Source organism: Bombus pyrosoma, linkage group LG6 (genome assembly GCF_014825855.1).
Source record: "Bombus pyrosoma isolate SC7728 linkage group LG6, ASM1482585v1, whole genome shotgun sequence".
Classification (NCBI taxonomy): domain Eukaryota; kingdom Metazoa; phylum Arthropoda; class Insecta; order Hymenoptera; family Apidae; genus Bombus; species Bombus pyrosoma.
In genome coordinates, this window is record NC_057775.1 from 407221 (window position 1) to 427764 (window position 20544).

At 34.0% G+C, this 20544-nt stretch overlaps 1 protein-coding gene across 3 annotated transcripts in view; it reads left to right on the forward strand.

Annotated features, from left to right (window-relative positions):
* Nucleotides 1–20544, forward strand: part of LOC122568347 (GRAM domain-containing protein 2B-like) — a 77102-nt gene that overhangs the window by 3308 nt on the left and 53250 nt on the right. The window contains exons 2-4 of one of the 3 annotated variants that reach the window (XM_043727984.1): nt 2548–2742; nt 4267–4528; nt 7421–7633. In XM_043727984.1, coding sequence (XP_043583919.1) covers nt 2548–2742; nt 4267–4528; nt 7421–7633 — 670 coding nt within the window. Of the gene's footprint in view, nt 1–2547; nt 2743–2973; nt 3125–4266; nt 4529–7420; nt 7634–20544 lie in introns of those variants that run through there. The other 2 variants (XM_043727986.1, XM_043727985.1) reach the window with 2 other exon arrangements.

Here is a 20544-nt window from a genome sequence, read left to right on the forward strand (position 1 = left end):
TAGAATATTGTATTATGTCTATTCATTAGACACTTGAAATACACATACATTGCTCATAAGCATCCAAACATTTTAGCTAATTTGTAGCGACAATAACTTTACGTAAAAGGTAAGGAACATAAAGAAACTTAAATACTTCAACAATTATAATAGAAAGTGAAAAAAAATGCTAGATAGGTTTTTCCGAAGGAAAGCTGTGCTATTTGTTGCAGATTCGCTGTTTGCCACTACTTTTATTTCCTAGCTGTTTTATTAAAAATCTGTTATTTTAGTTATATATTAGATACCGATACGTTTACGGGTTTTACAGAACCCGAAGCTTCCTCGATTCGGTATATTTCTACCTCCTTTAGTTAAAATATACTAATGTAAAAATATATGTAATATTTTTTCGCTTTTCAAAATATGTTAAAATATTTGAAAGTTTCTATGTTTTTTTTACTTGTTAAGTAAAGATATATAGTGTATAAAAATGTACAGTCTATTACGAAATATGATATGACTGAATATTTTAAATTGAATGAAGAAAAGAAATTGCGAATATAATAAAACTTCAATTTTCTCTAATTTAAAATATTATAATTATATTTATATTATATTATATTAATATTATAATTCTAATTCTCTAATTAAAAGGAACAGAACAGGTGTCCTAGTGCTTATGGCTGGCATCGTCTATCTCTGTTTCGATTCGATTAAAAACAATTTCGCATAGAATCTGTCCTGCTTGTCGTGAAATATGCAACTCTGAACTCGCGACTTTCTCTGTGAGGAACGGACGTGCATATATGTGCTCACTTAATACTAATTGAGAACGAATTAACGAGCACACGAATAAAATGGAACTTGAACGTGCTATCGGTCGAGCGCCGACGATATTATATTGTAGTTACCATGGTACTCTTCGATCCGCCAACTCTTGCTTTCTTTATCGTACGTACTTTTTCATTATCGGACTACGTCAACTCGTGGTCTGTTGTGTTTTAAACCTTGCTGCGTTCTTTCGATCGTTTTCCAGCCAATCGTAATTTTCTAACTTGAAGAGGTTTTCAATATAAATAAGAAATATATTAGCTTAAAGTTGACAGTTACTATATTTTAGCTTTACTTTATGTTGGCTCTAATAGCTAAATCGGCTAACTTGGCTCTAAAAATAAATTCTTATTTACAATATTCAATACTCAATTTTCAATTCAATATTCAATACTCAGTATTCAATTTTCTATCAGGAAAATTATTCCTTATTTTTTTGACGATTACATCGTTTGTTATTTGAATTCTTTAATCAGATATGTAAATGGCTTAAAATTTTCCTAAAGTGCTATATACGAATAGAGAAAATTTTACAGGTTATTTATATGTTTGTAATTTCGAAAGGAACAATTCCCTTAAAACTACTTATCTACGATTATCACGTAGTTCCTTAAAATCTTCTAAGAAAGTGAAAAGAAAGTTTCCGTTTGAACGATTGCTGATCTATTCCAAATCGTGGAAGTTTAATGTGATTACATTACTATGGAACTCCCAGATGTGTGCAATTCCGGAAATAATTGTGAATCAAGGGAGATACACGAATTCATACGTGTCGCAAATATGTTCAGGGAAATGCGGTAATCCCGGGAAGGATGCGCGGCTTATTGCCAAAAAGCGTGATTGTCCTTGTACCTAAGTGAGGCATTCGAGTTTTTAGTTGTTAGTCAGAGGCTTACAAAGTCGTTTTTCATATGTTGTTATATAATTTCAGTATCTTCGATGAGCAAAAGATTAGTGATTTTTAATACGACTCATGCTATATTTGTGATATAAGTAAAATCAGTATAAAATTAGCAACAAAAGGATTCTTATCTTTTTCGATTTAGGGAGATGTACATCTGTCTAGAGATCTATAAAATAATTTCGAAATCTTAAAAAATAATATGTACTTTATAAATTTTGTATATGTCTGTCCTATTTCTTTAATGATCTTTTTTTGTTTTTAATGTATTTTGTCATACGTTGTGACTCGTGATTTTATTCTCCAGTCATTTTTCTTCATCTTCGAGTCCATCGATTTTCTCTTAAATAAGTCTGTATATTTTTTTATAACCTAATCGAGGCACATTTTATTGTTTATAGGAAGATATTGAAATACTTGTATCTGGAAACGTTTAGATTTGAAGATATTTTATCTTTTTATAGATATGATAAAGACTTTTTAGATATAAAGATCTTATTTTATTTTGTAAAATTAATTGTATAAAAGACAATGAAAATATAAATATAGGTTTTAGGTCTTTCTTTGTTTTTCATATGATAAGTTTCATAAAATTAGAGTTGATAACTTTTGTGTAATACTTCTTTGCAAATAATATATGATATTAATATAAATATTAAGATAAAAGGCGAATCTATTAGTTTATAAAGAAATATACAGTTACATACAAATATATCTTAAAAAATGTCAAAATAATCGTATATGTTTATTTATACACATTTTTATTAAAAAAAATTTCTATTTTATTTTATTTCATTTCTCAAAGTTTCTTTAACAAAAACTTTTTCCTTTAGATGCTTCTTCCAAAATACTTCGGCCACGAAAGATGTTAATACAGACGAGCGTTAATCTTCTCATTTCGTCGTATTTGACTTCTGGGCGATTTCTTTACGAAATTCGTGCAGCGTCTTTGTATATTATATTTCGTGTTTCACTGCATCGACCATCAAGGTTATTTTTTATGGCTCTGGGAATTGATCAGATACCAGGTAAGCCTGAATATGCACGAACGGATGGATGGCGTTGATTTGATTACAGAAGCATGTCTGTAATACGCTCACGTAACTTATGAGAAACCGAAGATATAGTACACTAATGCTAAGGTTGACGTGATGCAATAGGGTTTTAAACGAATTAATGCAGTGTCGCCAAGAATAGGCAAGAAACGCGTCTTTGCTAATATCACCACACCTGTTTCTTAAACATCAGTTGCTTCTCAGCTCATTCGGTGAACCTTTCGTTTCGCATAACTCGATCGCGATTTTACACTTTGTCGTTCATCGATATATTCAGTTGATTTTATCGTCTATTAGTCTTTCGGTGAAAAGGAACGTATGTACCTAATAATAATGTCAACACGAGGATTCTCAGGTGAAAAATGTTACTTGTCCGAACATTATGTTCATGAAAGGAATAAAAGTAAGAGTGTTGTGACGTGTCATCTGTATTTATAAATGTCCATCACATGTAGTTGAATGTCGCTTGGAGCTTGGACTATGGACTACTTTCTGCATCTTTATCGTTTCCACTTTCGACAGTAATTGAATTTGTTTTTAACGTTGAAGTTGGGCAATTCCGAGTCTTCTGTTGTTCGAGCAATAAATAATTGTTTTTGAAGAGTGTTTCTGTGTATTTTTCACATAATATCGGTTATTTTAACAAGTGCTTCCGATAACTGTAATTTCGATAATAAGGTTTTGGTTAGATAGTACTAACGAAATAACTTTTAATAAAATGAAAATGTGTTTCAAAAGTAAATTCTGTTATTCAAGTGTAAAAATATTATGACTATAGAAATTTTCTTTCCCAAGTAATCCTTTATATGTTGGTGTTTTTATCGAACACATGTTTTGTTTTCAAATTAGGTTATGGTATGTATCTTTAATTGTAAAAATATATATCCGATAGGAACATAAGAATTCGTAGAAGAATATATAATTATTATAGTATTCATAGTATTATATGTAGTATATATTATAGTATATATGTTATTCACAGTATTTACTCCTTTATATGAAACAGCTCATTCAAATGAACGATCTTTAAATTATTCTATACACATCGTGTGCATTCAATTTCACATACTTCATAGAAATGGAAATGAATATCATCCATAGTTATGTCGAGAATTGTGAAATTAACATAAAACTAACCTAGTAACCTAAAGACTTTTACTCAGTTTGTTATTCGCCTTATCAAATCGATAAACATATGGAACAGCATATCTTTAGCTTTTTATTTATTTACTTTTTAATTTATTTGTATACATATATTTATTTTATTTATATTTTTATGTTTTCCTTTATATTTTTAATTTACTTTATACACTTGCATTTATCTTTCATTTGTTTATTTACATTTTCACATTTATTTCACACTTAATCAACACAATCGTGATACTTGATTTAAGACAAATTCTCAGAATATAAGAAAATATAATTTAATCCTTTTATGAATGCAAATTTGATTTCATTTTTAGTGTTTAAATAAATATCTCAAGGAACTTTTTTCAGACAGCGAACTAGGAACGTTTCGGCGAACTACATCCCTCAGATTGGCAAAATCACCGAACTCAAGTACCGTCAATAGCAATCAATCGTACGTGTCGTCGAACGATGAAAAATCATCGGTGTCCATGACATGGACCCCAGATAAAGGAGATACCATACCAGTTCGGCCCGCCAGGCACTCCGCACCTGCGATCGACGCACCTGCGCCGGAATACCTCGCCAGAAATCTTCTGCAGCTTGGCTGTCCCGCCGTGTCAATGCCCACGTAAGTCTCTCTGATCTATCGTGTGTGCACTAGTAACGGTTCAGTGGATCCCTCCGGATACATTCGTGGTAGAGATAGCGATTTCCGCAAACGCAATCGTCTCCGCGTTCTCTATCTCTCGTCTGGGGATAGGAATACTGCGCATTTTGTTGTGAGAGGCTGACCATCGAGTGGTGCATAGGGTGTGTTACTTTAGATATAGGAGGATATAGGACCTCCCGTCCAGTGAATTTTGTGGAGATAAAATTTTTTTAAGAATCGAATATTGTTATTAAAAAGATAGAGTCGGATATGGATAGGATAACGGTATAATAAGTGAAAGTAGCATAGTGAGATCATAAATTAAGGCGTTAAACAGCGACAGTCGTCGATGTGTCAGTATTTAGGGCTGTATGTATCATGTAGAGGTCCTCTGAATTTTAGGCTACCAAAGTATTTCATTAAATCTAGATTGGTTACAGTGTTGGATTAAGATTATGATATTATAACGTCGTTGCTTTTTGTTCAGTAACAATCGTTATGCAAATAAAACTTAATATAAGATATCAAGATCAGGTCAAATATTTTTTGCACAGGGAATCTGAGTTGACGTCGTACGGACCTGAACCAGGCTCAATGTCCTTGCATTTTCCAAAATGTCTCAAACTACTTGTTTTAACACCCAAAACATGTTAACTAATTGCTGATTAATTTTAAAATTACATGTTCTTTTTAATTATCATGCGTTATTTCTACATATGGTCATTTTTGTTCTTTGTATTCTACAAATCGTTCATATAGAATCTCGAATTTGCATCTTGGATTTTATCGTCGAATATATTTCGTTTTATTGAATGAAAAGTTTCCAGCTCATCGCCGATACAAATATTTTATACAGATAGAAAATTCAGGATCACAGTCATAATAAAATTTCGATCCAATTTTTAGACAACCCTACAACAGAATCAAAAATTTTCATTCACGCTGGACCCATGATTCTTCTGCTACGCTCCTGTCAGCCATCGCGATGCACACCGGTAGTTGCTTAATGAGGAAATTATTCTTATTTCATCAATCCATGAGGCAATTAAACGTCCACCGTAAACTCGTATCAGCCTAAGACTGTGCACGTGTATCGCTCTGTTTCACTCGCGCTATTGCGGTCACCACGCAATGAAGAGAGACGGAAATAGATTGGGTTAGTCCGGGAAACAACATTCGCGATCAGCTGACCGATACCGCGGTCCCTCTATCGGCCGTTTTTCCGAGATAGCGGTGTGTGCAACGATGCGATCCCATCGTTTCAGTTAGATCGCATACATTCCCACGTGTACATACGTTTACAAATCAACTCGTCTATATAGCTATACAACCAGCAGCGTGGTGTTCGGTCAATAGCTGGCAGGACTGGCGCAGACGCGCCGAAACAGCTGAGTATGCGTTCACGTACATCCAATGGTGCTGTACCATTGGCGTACATCCGCGAAAGCCTCGTCTAGTAGCGAGGAGTCGCACGAGCGCGGACTGCAGCACGTTCGGCACACCGCATTGCTGTATTTTCACCGCAAACTTTTGTTGGAATCACGCAGTCCACGTTGTATACTCTTGCACTTTGATCGAAAACCAACTAAACGAGTTTGCCTATTTTCAAAATACCCAAATTGTGTTGAGATGAAGGAAGTTGGTGCATCGTGTTAGAAGAGGGATTCTTCGAAAGGTGGTTCGAATCTGTCGATGGTTAGTCCCCGAATACAAGAGGAAAACAACGGGAGGAAGAGGATTTGCGAGGGAAGAAGTATTTATATGTCATCCGATAAAAGTTTCATTGATCTGCCGAGCAGTTTCTCAGAGAAAAATGATGCTGCAACCGTATTGACGTTCGAACGTCTCCACGAAAAGTTGTCAAGGTCTTCGTTGTTATGTAGCATGAAGACCGGAAGAAGTGGATAGAAAGTCTGGAGTAATTGAAGCGACTATTCGCGAGTCGTGGGAGAAGACCTAATTTTAAGTCAGTTTTTGTATGTGACTGTGTAGCCGTGTAACGTGGGACAGTGGCGCCCCTCTACTGGACTGCTAGCTACGACAACACTCATCGCAGGTGTGACTTTTTTAAACTCGTTTCTCGTGTCACCCATTAAGTCTCGTGTCCCATAAGGGTATTTTGGCCAACTATGTATTTCTAGACGTCACGAAAGTTACTAAATCACAGACTCATTTTTATATTCGTCGATTATGTCTCTATTAGATAGAATCGATTTTTCATGTTACAAATAAGAAAGAAACTTTCTTTCTTTTTACCCTGTGCCCTATTATCTTGAAATTTACGTCACTTAGAAAAAAACGAGCCTTAGTGCGCGTCGTCTCTGTAAGGTTAAACATGTCATCGTTGACGTATGTGGATCATTTCCTTCCCGTTGTTGTATCTAATATAAGCTCTTATTATTCTATTTCCTGTCTATTTTGGTGTATTTTAAACTGCAATATTTATTCTATTTTCGATCTCAAAGCAACGAAACATTAGATCGTTATACGTTACTTCCACAAATTTCAAACAAAAACTTTCTAAAAATCGTTAAAGATAAAATTTGCTAAATCCAATAATAATCTTATGCTAATTCTTTCGGAGCAACTTAATAAATATTCAAAATCGCAATAATTATGCGAGAAGTCACGATTACCGGCTGTCGAATTAAATTAGTTTATCGATGAGCTGGATTTGCGTCGCTCTGTAGTCAAATCCGTTGTTTGCAACCAGTGTCGTATAAATTTCAGATATTATGCGGTGGTCGTTGGATAAAAAAGGAGTATTTTTGACAAGGAATTCGGAGGGAGACCAACAGTGTATTAATTAACGATATTTAAGATAATGATCATGGACCAATTTAATATTTCGAAGGTATTGTCTTTTTTCAGACCTCGTGGAGGAGTAGGGTCTGAGCCTCCGCAGAGTAGCGACAGCGATGAACATTCGACGGCGCATACCCAACAACAACAACAACAACAACAACAGCAACAGCATAGTCATGGGCATGGGTATGGACAAGGACAGGTGGATATCTACAACTTGCCCAAAGTCCAGGTGTCGGGACCATCGAACATTGATGAATCCTCTTCCGTCGTCAATGGGTAAGTCTGATGTTATCCTTTTTCATTTATTTCTGACGATGATCGTTTAACGTTTATGATCATCAGCATATTGGAAGTCTGATGCATTGTAATAACGTAATTTTCTTAGAAGACTGCGGATGTTTATGCATTTATGAAAAATTTGAATGTGCCAGAATGTATATTATACGGAGAGATATAGTAAATATTCAAATATTTAGAATAATATTTAGAAAAAGAGTTCTATTTAGATCTCCTTTCGTTAGTTGTGTCTAGAAAAACATGAATTTATATTTCTATCCGTAAAGAAATTTAAAAATGAATTTTTACAAGTCTCAGAAAGTACTAATATACATATTTTTTGTGTAACAGATATAAGTTTGGTAACAAAACGAATGAAATGTCAGAAATAAATTGTACAAAGTTCAAGTTATTTGATTATCCTTTCCTAATGAATTATTGTGCAAGAGGACCCAGAAACTATATTACAAATAACGTTCAAAATAAATATTTTTATTTATTGTATAAAAAAGATGAGAAAAATTCAGGGCATAGTTCATCTAGATAAATATAACCCTTTGCAGTTGAAAAAAGGAACACATCTCTATAGTTTACTTACTCCAGAAACATACAAAATTTGCATTGCAAAGCCAACCTAGTATGTTGTCTCAAACTTTCTACTGCATAGTTCGTCACTCATTTGACTTTCCTTGCAAATGAACCCAATATTCTGGCCTCGTATTCGCACGTATAGTTTTACATAAGACTGTTAGCATATTCTCTTAATACATATATCGATCGTCAGTGCATCATATTTAGTACACCAGGATGGAAATTAACACTGACTGCTTTCAAGCTATATAGACTGTCCGCGATGTTACTCGTTTTCTTGAAAGTTCTCCACAAGTCTGATCGTGGATTATAAACGAATTTATTTGCACTCTGTCTGTAAATATTATATTTTGAAAAATATTTCGCTTTACGCATATATTTAATGTTTCGCAATATTCTGAGGTCAATCGTGTTTAAAATACTTTAAGTAATGTAGTCACTGGGGTACACTTCAAATAAAAAAGACACTAACTTAAACTTACAATGATACATTAAAAATACTGTTCTTCGAACGTGTTTAAGACCAGCTCGTAAGAGCTTTTCACTATAATACCTGTACTTGATTTCCAGCTTAGAAACGTAAGAGAAAGAAACATGTGTTTTACGTTAAAATTAGTCGCTACATACGTATCATACAGGTGTTGATTAAATCTGTATATAATTCGATATGATGTTGATAACGTCCAATATAGACAGCAAAAAGGTGCATCGTGGTTTCGATATGTTCTATCACGTGATTCGTTGACGTTGGATCGATTCGTTCTGCATTGCAAAGCGATAATATTTTTAGCTAGCCCACCTGATATCGCGACATAAATAATTTTTTCGATAAGGAAAACGCGAGAGTTCCTTTCTGGTTTCGTCCGGTTACGTAACTTGCCAAGTTCCATCGAAGTGTTTGCGTTCCTCGTGGAATGATTTATTTCCAAGCAGTTAAGAAATGAGCAAATAATTGCGATAAAATATGCATGCGGCGAACCATAGCATCAATTTCCACGAAAATTTGACTGCTCTAGAAAGATAGCTCGTGCGTTATGGAAATTTCCCAGAACCGGATGTGCTTTGACGTGGTATAGTAGAAATGGGATTAACTTTGGCATTTTTACGGAATTATACAGTAGACTCTTGGTTATCAGAACACGGACTAATAGAACGAAAGATGTTATCAAGACACTGTTTAATGGAAAACTTAGAGATGGTCTCTTGTAAAGAGAATGCCAACGATAAATGCTTAACCGATTCCCAATTCCCACTCCGAATTTTATTTCAATTTCGTTACCAGCAGCTTCCAACGCTTTTAAGTGTTTTATTTGAAATTTACTTTGATTAAAAAATAAGACAATTTAAATAAATAAAGGAATAAACACATTCACTGAAATACCAGTTTTATTCACACTATTGTTGTATTTTGTAATTTTTAAGTGTATGATATATCTTAAAACAATTTCCAGGATGCAATCCTGGTTTTCTTTCGCACGTTTCACAAAAAAAGTGGCACTGAAAGAATGTCGAGTGGGACTCGACAAAGGAGCTCCTGAGATAAACACTAATGTCAAGTCACACTCGACATAGGAGTGCAAAGGGTTAATAGGTGCTTTTCCAGTTACTATTTGTTCATTCGTCCTTTTCTTGCAATAAAGTTTAAGGAAATTGAAGCATTTATTACTATAATAACTGTTTTCCGAACTCCTGTGTCTACTATTCCAACACATTTTTTTATCTTGATAAGACAATAAGTTACTTTATTTAAATCTTCAAATAATATTGCGTTTGTGCAACTTTTACGAAACAGAATAATCCTATACGTTACGATTAAAACCGTGTAATCCTTGTTTCCTATATTCTTCGTATAACAGACAGTTTACCATTACAGATTAAAATCATTCGCAATCGATATGACCTTGCTACGTCTAAAACGGGATTTCTTCCATCCAATCCAGTTTAAATCGGAGAAAAATCACTTTCCTTTTGCGTTTCTCCGCCAGATTTAGACACGATCAATTATTACGCGTGTACATATACTTCCGTTCGTAAGTAATTAGGACACTGGTTTCATGCGAAATGTGACAATAGATCTAAAGTATGAAGGAAGCGAGTTGGAATTTTATACTCGCGCAAAATTGCGATTCAATGTACTATGTGGAAAGGAAAGATTTATTAAGACTACTTTGTAAATCGTAAAGTTGTAAAAACTATGTATAAATTCTATTAAAACTTATTCCCGCGTCTACGCGCGAAAAGGAGAAATAATACGGTGGCGGGCCTTTTTTTAAAACGGTACTTGCGCGTAAACCGTTACACGTCGATGAACGGATTTTCCATTAGTAAATAAGCCGCATGGATTGGTCACTTATTTTTAGATCAACATTTATACAACCAAGGTTGTGGCATCCATCAATCTAAAAATATACTCTTCTGGAAATTCCTTTTTATTCGACTTATCGATTGCCCGTAAGGTAGTTCGAACGATTGCTTATGAATCATTTAACGTCACTTGTCTTCTAATCGTGAAAATGTACATGAAACGTTGATTAAAAGCGATTGCCGGACCTCGAGGTTCTACCATGCTTTCTGAATCCCTGAAATATTTTCACGTTGAAATCTTAAAAATCTGACATTCTTTTATGTAAGTATTCGTCGTCATCCACGCAATGCAAAAATATCCCCCTTGATCCCCTTTATCGTAAAACAAATAAAACGGTGAGGGTAAACATTGCTCCGAGAAGGATATAACGTTTGTCTTTAGTATCTTTTATGATCTAATTAATCCTCTCATATCCACGGACGAGAAATCTCGTGACGCAGTTTCGTTTACGCTACAAACGAAATATCTCGAGCGTCTGTTTTGCGATATTTTCAATTGGATGTGGTTTCGGTTAAAGAAAAGATAAAAAAGATACTTTTGCAAATGCAACATATTTTACGTTCAGCATTGTCAAATTCTTTCGTTCCGCTGATTTTTGTTTGAAACGATGGATAAGATACTAATCTTGAGCCTGGATGTCTTCAGAGACGAAGTTATTAAGGCCATAAGAAGGTAATTATCTTTTAATTTTTAGTTTTAATTTAAAATATATTCATGAATATCAAAGAAGTTAATAATTGAAAATCGGATAATGCTTTTTATGTATGATAACTTCAAATTTTAAGAAGTTTTCTATTCCATATAATATGCACATCTATAAAAATGATCTGTGGCAATTATTCGAAAATTTTTGTATGTTTTTTTTGTATGTAATTACGAACTCCATGTTTGTGAAACGGGTGCAAGAAATGGAATTGTCTATCGTCGCGTGTTCTAATGAGCGTTTCGTGGAAGGGGGAAAAATGAGCAAAGTACGAGGGACGGGAAGCTATTCGAGATTCTTGCACGGGTTTTTCATGGCACGACAGAGTGCGGAGAAAACCAGCGAGGGACCGAGTAGATACAATATATTGTGTATACGGCAGCATTTTCTAAATTTTTCCGAGTTCCGTATTGTAACAGTGAAATAATCTTCCTCGATTTAAGTAAAAAATACTTTTCATACGATAAGGACTCATTAAAAGCAATTGAACGAAAACACGTTAAAAGTCATTAAACTAAAAGACATTAAAAGCAGATTATATAACAAACGCCGTAAATAGTAATCAATATGTAGGATTTAAGTTACTTTCAAATGAAAATTTGTTATTAACGCAAGAACCATCTAGATCGATATACCAGTTATAGAAATGAATTTCCGCTTATTTGAACTTCAATTTCTATTATATGAACGAAATTATTGTGCGCGTGTGTGTGTGTATTGCGACCTATCAACTAGGTGGCGATCAGTCTGGTTGCAACTGTTCGGTTTAGGTGGCGAACCTTGAACGATATTGACGCTCAAGGTGGAGGTAGATTAACCCTTTGCCATACTTTTACGAGTCTGACTCGTGATAAAAATTTTGAGCCAAAGCTGAATATCACGAGTCAGGCTTGTGATCTAATTTTGAGCCAAACCTGAATGTCACGAGTCGGGCTCGTGATCTAATTTTGAGCCAAACCTGAATATCACGAGTCGGGCTCGTAGTCCAATTTTCATGTTAAAGTGTTAACGTTCAAAAATATTATATTCTAATAATTAATCTATATTTATATCTTTGAAAATATGATTTTGGAGTATTAATTTCTATATTTTTTGTATGATAATTTATAAATCATTCAGCAAGATGCAACCCTGATTTATGCCAAATTGAATGTGATGATAGTGTACTTGCCCCTATCAGTTTTGGAACATAATTGTTTCTTTCAGTTGTTATTTAATCTATTAGCTTGTTGGCAAAAAGTATCTTCAAAAAATCTAACGATTCTTTACCATTTGAGGATACTTGCGGCCCTGTAGATTTTTCGCCGACTATGAATTTCATTCTTGGTAGTGTTTTGCTAGATTCTTCACAAACTGCCCATTTTGAATTATTAGAATCACTTTCGAAAAGCGATTGATCTCAATGACCAAATGCTGACATATTTGCCCATTATGAGGAAATTGCACAAGGGTTAAAAAAAACTATTTTTTTACATGTCTGACATGGCTCTATTTAATACAGATATTATGAAAAAACAATTACATAATCAAGGAAAACAATCATGTGTGAATTATAGAATAGATATAGCTGAGACAATTTTAAAACATATACAGCTAACTGACTATACGAAACGCGGGAAATCCGCAGAAAGTACAACATCATTACGATTACAAGCACAATATTGGGGTCATTTTGACCCCAAGCATATCGATGGAACGCCTAAAAAGAAACACCCAACTAGAATATGTAAAGTTTGTTACGAACAGAAAGAACAAAGCGAAACGACCTGGAAGTGCACAAAATGTGAGGTAGCTTTGCATTTACCGGAATGTTTTATAAAGTACCATACCATTCAGAATTATTAATTTTTAGATTTGTGAGTATTTTTCAATAAAATAGTTATTTATGGCTCCGTATAACTAAATTGTTTATTTATATTTTGTTTTGCATTTTTACGTCCGGTGATCATGACATAGTCAGAAAATTAATTTCGATTCAAATACTACTGTCCTGGATATGCTTCAAATTATTTATATTCCGCTATTGATTAATTATAGCATTAATGCTTATACAAGGTTTGCTGTAATCATATGGACTAATTAAAATATTTTTAAAAGCTTTTGGTTCAAATTCATTTGAACTCCACAAGAGCACGATTGCGTCAATCCCACGGACGCGGCTGTCTCTCATTCAGCCGCACGATTTTATGTTTCAAGTTCTGACAGTCTGTCTCCGCCGCTTCGGCTTCTTTCCCAACCATTCGGGCGCAACATTTAGGCCCGGATTCCTCCGAGTTAAATGGTATGGCAAGGGGTTAAAGATTTCTAGTAAGCTTGGGTTTAGTATGTTTATTTTAACTGTTTGGTACAAACGAAAAAGTATGAAATGTGAGTAGCAAAGTTTATACATTGGCGGTAGCATCATTGATGAGTCTTTTTTCTCTTGAAACGCCTGCTGCCTATATTATAACTGTCCACCTACGGGCTGTGTTTTCATCAAAGTTTCCTGTGAAATAGGAATCTGTTTCTGTCCAATCCTGTGACTGTCCAACAGTCGTTCCGCATGTGGTGCGTCTTGTGCGTACCTGGTCGAGGGGACGTAGCATATCGTCCAATTGGCGACATCGTCTTTGGTCTATTATCGAATTCTCATCGGCTGTCGAGGTTTATGACACGTGGTTTACTGTTGAGGGGATCCATCGTGTGCACGCGTGCGTGAACTCCAATTATCTGAATTGTTTGTTTCCCAATAAATGGAGATATTTTCAATAAATGGAATTTTACGATGGAATTTTTAAATGGATTTATTTCAATAAATGGTTGTGTATTTTCATCTGTAATTATACGAATTTTATGAAAATCTGATATCCTTGTAATTATGGAACAATTTATATTTATAAACAGTAAATTGTCCGAAAACCACATTTCTGCGTATTAGATTAAAAAGAATTTAGGATGTTGTTACTTAGCAAATACTCGTATTATTAAACTACACTGAAGCCTTATAGAGAAAATATACAAGTGAAAACATTTGTCAAATTTTTTATGATTTTAAGATAACTGATTCAAGAAAGTAATATTTATTATGCAATTTTTTTACGAACATAATTCTAATTTAGTACCTTCTAAAGAAATAAGTATTTAAATAATATAATACAAAATTTTGTTATATCAGATATGTTCCGCCGTTCTCTTTCTCAGAACTGTTCGATAAACGTGTATGTCGTGAAAAACTGATTGCGTGTGGGACGAAATCAAATTTGTCTGACTCGAGCGAAATTTGTTAGCAGTTAATTTCATTCCGTGCAATAAGTATAATAGGGTAAATGCACAATTTAAATAATTTGAGGTATATTTTCGCATTAATCTACGCTTATCATCTATTCTTATTATTTATTATTGATTTCTTTTACACAACCAACGTTTTTATCATTTTGAACGTTCTTTTTCGATAAAAATTTTTTCCTATAGTAACGTTGTGAAAAAATTTACCATAAATTTTCTTCATTCAAGGCAATTTTTCACAACTAATCTTCTTATCGTTCTGAACATTTCTTCCCTGACAACAGAAATCATTATAGAAAAATTCATTAGAAATTCTTTTTATTTAAAGAAACGAAAAGAATTTATTAGACTTCCCATTAAAATTTGTCGAACAAATGTCGTAGCCCGTGATTATTTCCAAAAAGCATAAAACTATTCAGATATGTCTATCGAATATTTCGAATTCATGAGCAAGAAAGTTGGCGAAGATTCCACAATTATATAAATCCTTAATCGTTACAAGGAACGTATTCCTATTCCAATAATATTGTGGGAATATTGGGCTGCGGGTAGATTTTCACTCATTAAATATAAAATGAGATAATAAAAGGTCATTCAACGCGACTTGATTCTTTCAAATGCTATCTCTATATTCCTGCACGACTTTCAACCCACTATAGATTCGCACAGAACTCTCTAGTCTTTCAATTAGACTGCATTCTTAAAGATATGATACATACAATACACATTCTTATCACAGTAAGATGTATACGTTGTTTCATTCGTGTCGCTCTACGCTTACATTCTAGAACAGCTTTTCATTCGTCGTTAGCATTTACCTTTCTCAACTTAAACGTTCGATCATAAAAACGTTCGCTATATAAAAGACAGCTTTATGAAATTCATTCCCTGTAATCTCTATTTACAATAAAAGTATATGCATTGTTAAATATTTTTTTTATTTAATAATTTCAATTCACAATTTGTCCAATTTGGACATTTGGTGAATTTTTTTAGCTATTTGATTATCGTGTGGGTGGTTACACCCAGCGGGGGTGTTTGTTAGGTTATATCCTTTGTGAGATCTGCTGGGTGTTTCCTTTTCAGTCTTCTTTCTATGCTTATGTTGATCGTTTCCGCAGCCAGCCGGTTCGGGATTATTAAATATATCGTACAACAGTACAAGGAATAAAACATATAAAAAACAAACACATATATGTCGGAGATAAAAGGACATCGGGGACATCCCCTTTCTTTTGGAATTATGGGAAGACCCCAATACTTTAGCCTAGATCCTGCATTGTAGCGGTACTTGAATAATAAAACTGAGAAGTATTTGTTTATAATTTAATCCGGTTGTGTATGCCCGAGAGTTAGGACAATGGGCTTAGGCTCAAAATGACATAACGGGTCGCTGAACGTAGCTACGGTCAACGGGGTAGCAAATGTGCTTTCTCCCTGGTCCACGATTCACGTGTAAGTCGTCCACAAGTGGGACTCCTTGACTCTAACTTTCTAACTCTTAACTAACTTTTTTAGTCCAAGTCGAACTGCCTTTATATACTCCTATCCGTATCTCTCTGTACTCCGTACCTCTGTCAGATGAAAATGTCCATCCCGTGATCCTGGCTACGTTCAGCGACCCGTTATATCACTTTGAGCCCAAGCCCATTGTCCTAACTCTCGGGCATACACAATCGGATTAAATCATAAACAAATACTTCTCAGTTTTATTATTCAAGTACCGCTATAATGCAGGGTCTGGGCTAAAGTAGTGGGGCTCTTCCCACAATTCCAAAAGAAATATAAGAAAGTTTAAAATACAATACACTATCACCTAGCTCAATATTAACTAAATTGTTTTTTTATTTGATTTGGATAGGTATTAAATACGTGCTCTTGTTAAATATCTATCCTTGAATATTTTTAAAATATCGATTGTCATAATATTAATTGTTTTGTTGATTTTACATAAAATTTTTTGGATTTACCATCTATTTTTGAGAGGTAATATACTTGTATCTTGGCTCAAATTATCTTTCTTTTCGACTAAGAAATAATAAAATACCCTTTCTTTACAAATATAGCCCTATGCCATTTTTCCCATGTGACCCTCAATAAATAGTTTCGTGTCTTGATTTTTGTTTAATGATTATGTTAGTTATAGGTATATATATTCACCTATTTCAAAGCTTATAGTAATAAGTCTAAATTAGCCTAAAGCCTAAAGTCTATAGTAATAAGTCTAAATACACATATCTATGTGACACTGGTAGCAAATGTGTTAAAAATTTATCCTTGTAAAAAAATATATCATCACTGAAATTGTCGTTTCGGCTGTTCTACATATTGAAAAGTTTTTTTTTTTAACGTATGTATAACACTCGGGATACTCTCCTCGGGAGAGAAAGAACGATAACGTACGGCTGCACTTGAAAGAGGCATATTCAGTCTTCGTCGAGTATATGTGCACCGACTCTCTGGCTAAAATTGCGCTCTTTATTAAAGGTATTCATCGAGCGGAGGCACGCGTGCACTTTGCTACACGTGCGTTTCAAGGTGTAAATTCAGTGTGAATCTGTTGACGCGAACAAGATAATTTTTATAGTTTGCTGACCAATTTGAAATCGTAATATTACTTTGTACGTTTTGTCGAGTATTATTAAAATGTTATGTATGTTAGCTGCAGCAGATAAATATATCATAGTAGTTGATCTTATTATCCAACCTAACTTGATTATAATGTAACTTGATCTTTTAGAGATTTATTTATTTCTTTATTTATTCCATTTGCTCCTTGATTTTAGTAAAGAAAAACACGTAGACAGATATTCATAAAATAGAAATTGCACAAATGTCACAAGAGTTATGACGGTGATCCGTTTGTCTTTTTCGAGCAGAATAATATTCTAAGGTTTCTCCAGAGAAAGAGGGAGAGAGAGAGAAAGAGAAAGATGTAAGCTTTTAACATTAAGGTTAATCTCCCTGATCCAGTTCTAACCAGTATGTTGGTTATTGCGATTTGAGACCACATTTGGCCATGTTGCTCTTTCCACCACGATCGTTTTAGGGGACGGATTTTAAAAATGAAAAATGTTGAAAAATAGTTTATTTTCTATTATATCATAAAATGTACTTAAAATAGAGTCGAAAAATTATTACGGGAAATAGGAAAAATATATTAAACGTAGATTTGAAATGTGATGAAAAATAAAAAGGGTATATTCATAGTCAACTAATAAATTTATCGCTTTGTTTCACTTTTGTCGTAAGAAAAAAGACAAGTATCATAGAATACTCTATCGGATGGAGGATGTCATGCTTTCCAATGCCTTTGAAGTTGTTCAATTATTTGGAGGTTCCTTTAGAACCTTCTTTCGTGATAAGACAAACCTTTCGTGATTCACCAGGGAACTTATAGATTATTTAGTAAATATCCGTAATATCTATACAAACAGACAAGTGATCGAGATAAAGATATCCATCCTTTTTAAATAATTTTGTAGATGTAAAACTTTGCTAAATTAAACACCGTTTTTACGCAGATTTATTTCGGGTTTATTTGTGGACAAAATTTCCAAGGAAAAGTTTTATCTTCACGAATGCATGCACACGTAGATTAATAAGGCTATTTTTTATCGTTGCATTCGCAAACAGTTCATTTTTTTCTTCTACCATTTTCACATCTCCGTTATGTGATTTTTTCTAGTAACACATTGTAAGCAAATCTTTTTATTGCTTTTTTAATATTTTTGGTTTGATTAAATCGATATCCTCTTATGCTGTATGTAGGATGTGAACTATTGGTTTATAAATAAATCTTCAAAGAGTTGATTATAGTATCCAAGAATATGCTTGTCATAGATATTTCTAGGCAAGTAATATATATTGACTATGATTCTATTTTTATTGAACATGTAATCAGGAACACATAATATATATATATGTATGGCTTTATTGTCTAACGAATAAAATGTATTTTAATGTAATATTTATAGAAGAAATGGATATTTTACTCGCATAAGCTTTTTTTAAATTAAAATATGTCTAACATATTTTTTAATGAAACTATTAGTTTCTGTCGACGAGTATCGAATATCTTAATAATAATGCTTTATCAAAAAGAACATCCAAATAGCTAATATCCAGTCTTTCATATCACGTACAATCCTTTCGAGTCGCACTAAATTAATACTTTATTAGAGAATTTAAAACTCCGACATTTCTAGCAAACAATATAGCAAGTATCAAACAGTAGCAAACAAACAAAAGCGGCAAACGATTTAATCGTCAAAAATGTTTCCATCCGCCGATACTCTATCAAACGCGTGTCTTTTCTTAGATTTCGATCGATGGGAATGCCATGATAGGAAGCCAATTCCATCTGACGCAAATCCATGTCGGTTGTTACACGGGGCTTCACCGTAGGCACGCGTTGTCTGTCAGATTAATTGCAAGTCCTTCGATGGTTAACCTCGACTTCTTTGCCTTTTCTAATTTTGTTCAGTTAGGTGGATTCTCGTAACGCGACAGCTCATCCTCCGCAACTTCGGCGATGATCTTTACCGATGCGGTGTCGAACACGTGCGTGTAGGAGCACTGGGTGCTAATGGGTGCACACGTGTTTCCGTGCATGCGCTTCCGCGCGCGCTGTGAAACATTATTTACCGCGCGACGCCGGAAACTCAATTGAGACGTTGCTCCACGGGAATTTCCTCAAAGAGCGCCATTATTCGTAGAATATCGAAGCGGATAACGAGACACTTTGTACCGTCATATTTTATACGGTGGGTATGAAAAGTATTAGGTAGAAGCATTCTTCTTCTATCTATTACAGTACTAAGTACCTTTCTGTAGTGCCTAATTAATGTATTATGTATTAATAGGATTTGTAATTGTAGATTTTTATGCAGTTTGAAGATTTAATTGGATTTGAGAATTTTTCTAGTACGTGTATACCGGACTAAACAATAGTTTAAACTATATTTTCTGCGAGTCGGGGTCTTCCATGAAAAAATGTTATTCGACATGTTCCACTTATTTTGCTTTATAGAACAACCTCCTGTCGATTGTCTACTCGTGTCGAATAAGAGATCAAACTAATTCCCCTATACTTGGCAGGTTTCCAAACTAGATTTTCTCGAAGGCGAAGCTTCCAACGCAATTTTGTTATTCTTAATTTTCCTATTATCTTGAGTCATAGAATTCTCCGATCTTCTAATTTCTGTATAAATTTTACGAATTTTATCTCTTTATATGTATGCACAATGACTGTGCTCAAATTACTCCCCATTTTCCGAGATTGAAACTAATAACCTCATGGACATTTGCTTTTTTATTTACATAGGCTCTCGGAGAATCGATCCTAGGAAATTATAATCTTTGTCTTTGCGAAGTGGTTGACCTATGATGTTTGTACGTCAGCGTGATTTCCTCTCTGCTTGCAGATACGATGTTTATAGAATTTTTGCGCAAGACGTATCTCTCGGTGGTCAGTTTGAAGTAGATAATGTCACCCCATGAGGCTGGAAATCGCTTTCTCGAACAACAGTATGGAGATGTTTTTCTCTTTTAAAATTACGTTTAAATGTTTCTTTTTCGTCTCATTGTTTGTTTTGTAAAATGTCTGAGACGCATCGAGTGGGAAAATCGTTCGATGAGCTCACGTTGCAAGAACTGCTTTGTAAGAACTTTGTGAAACACTGCCACGTTTAGTCAAAATGTCCTGTTCATCGTTTTAAAACATCGAGAAAATTATATACGGGGATACAAAAAGTATGACCGTATTATTTTACTTATTATGCATAGCGTTTACATATACTGGTATCGTATATAATTAGGTAATGCAAATAATATTAAATTTGCTATCATTTAGTAGTACTTTTATGCGATTACAAAAATTTGATATTATGGAAATGACATGTAAAATCTGATAGAAGAACGTTTCATTGGAAAATAAGGGCATTTTCGACACGTTTTTCAGGAAATTTCACAATTATAGTATTTTCA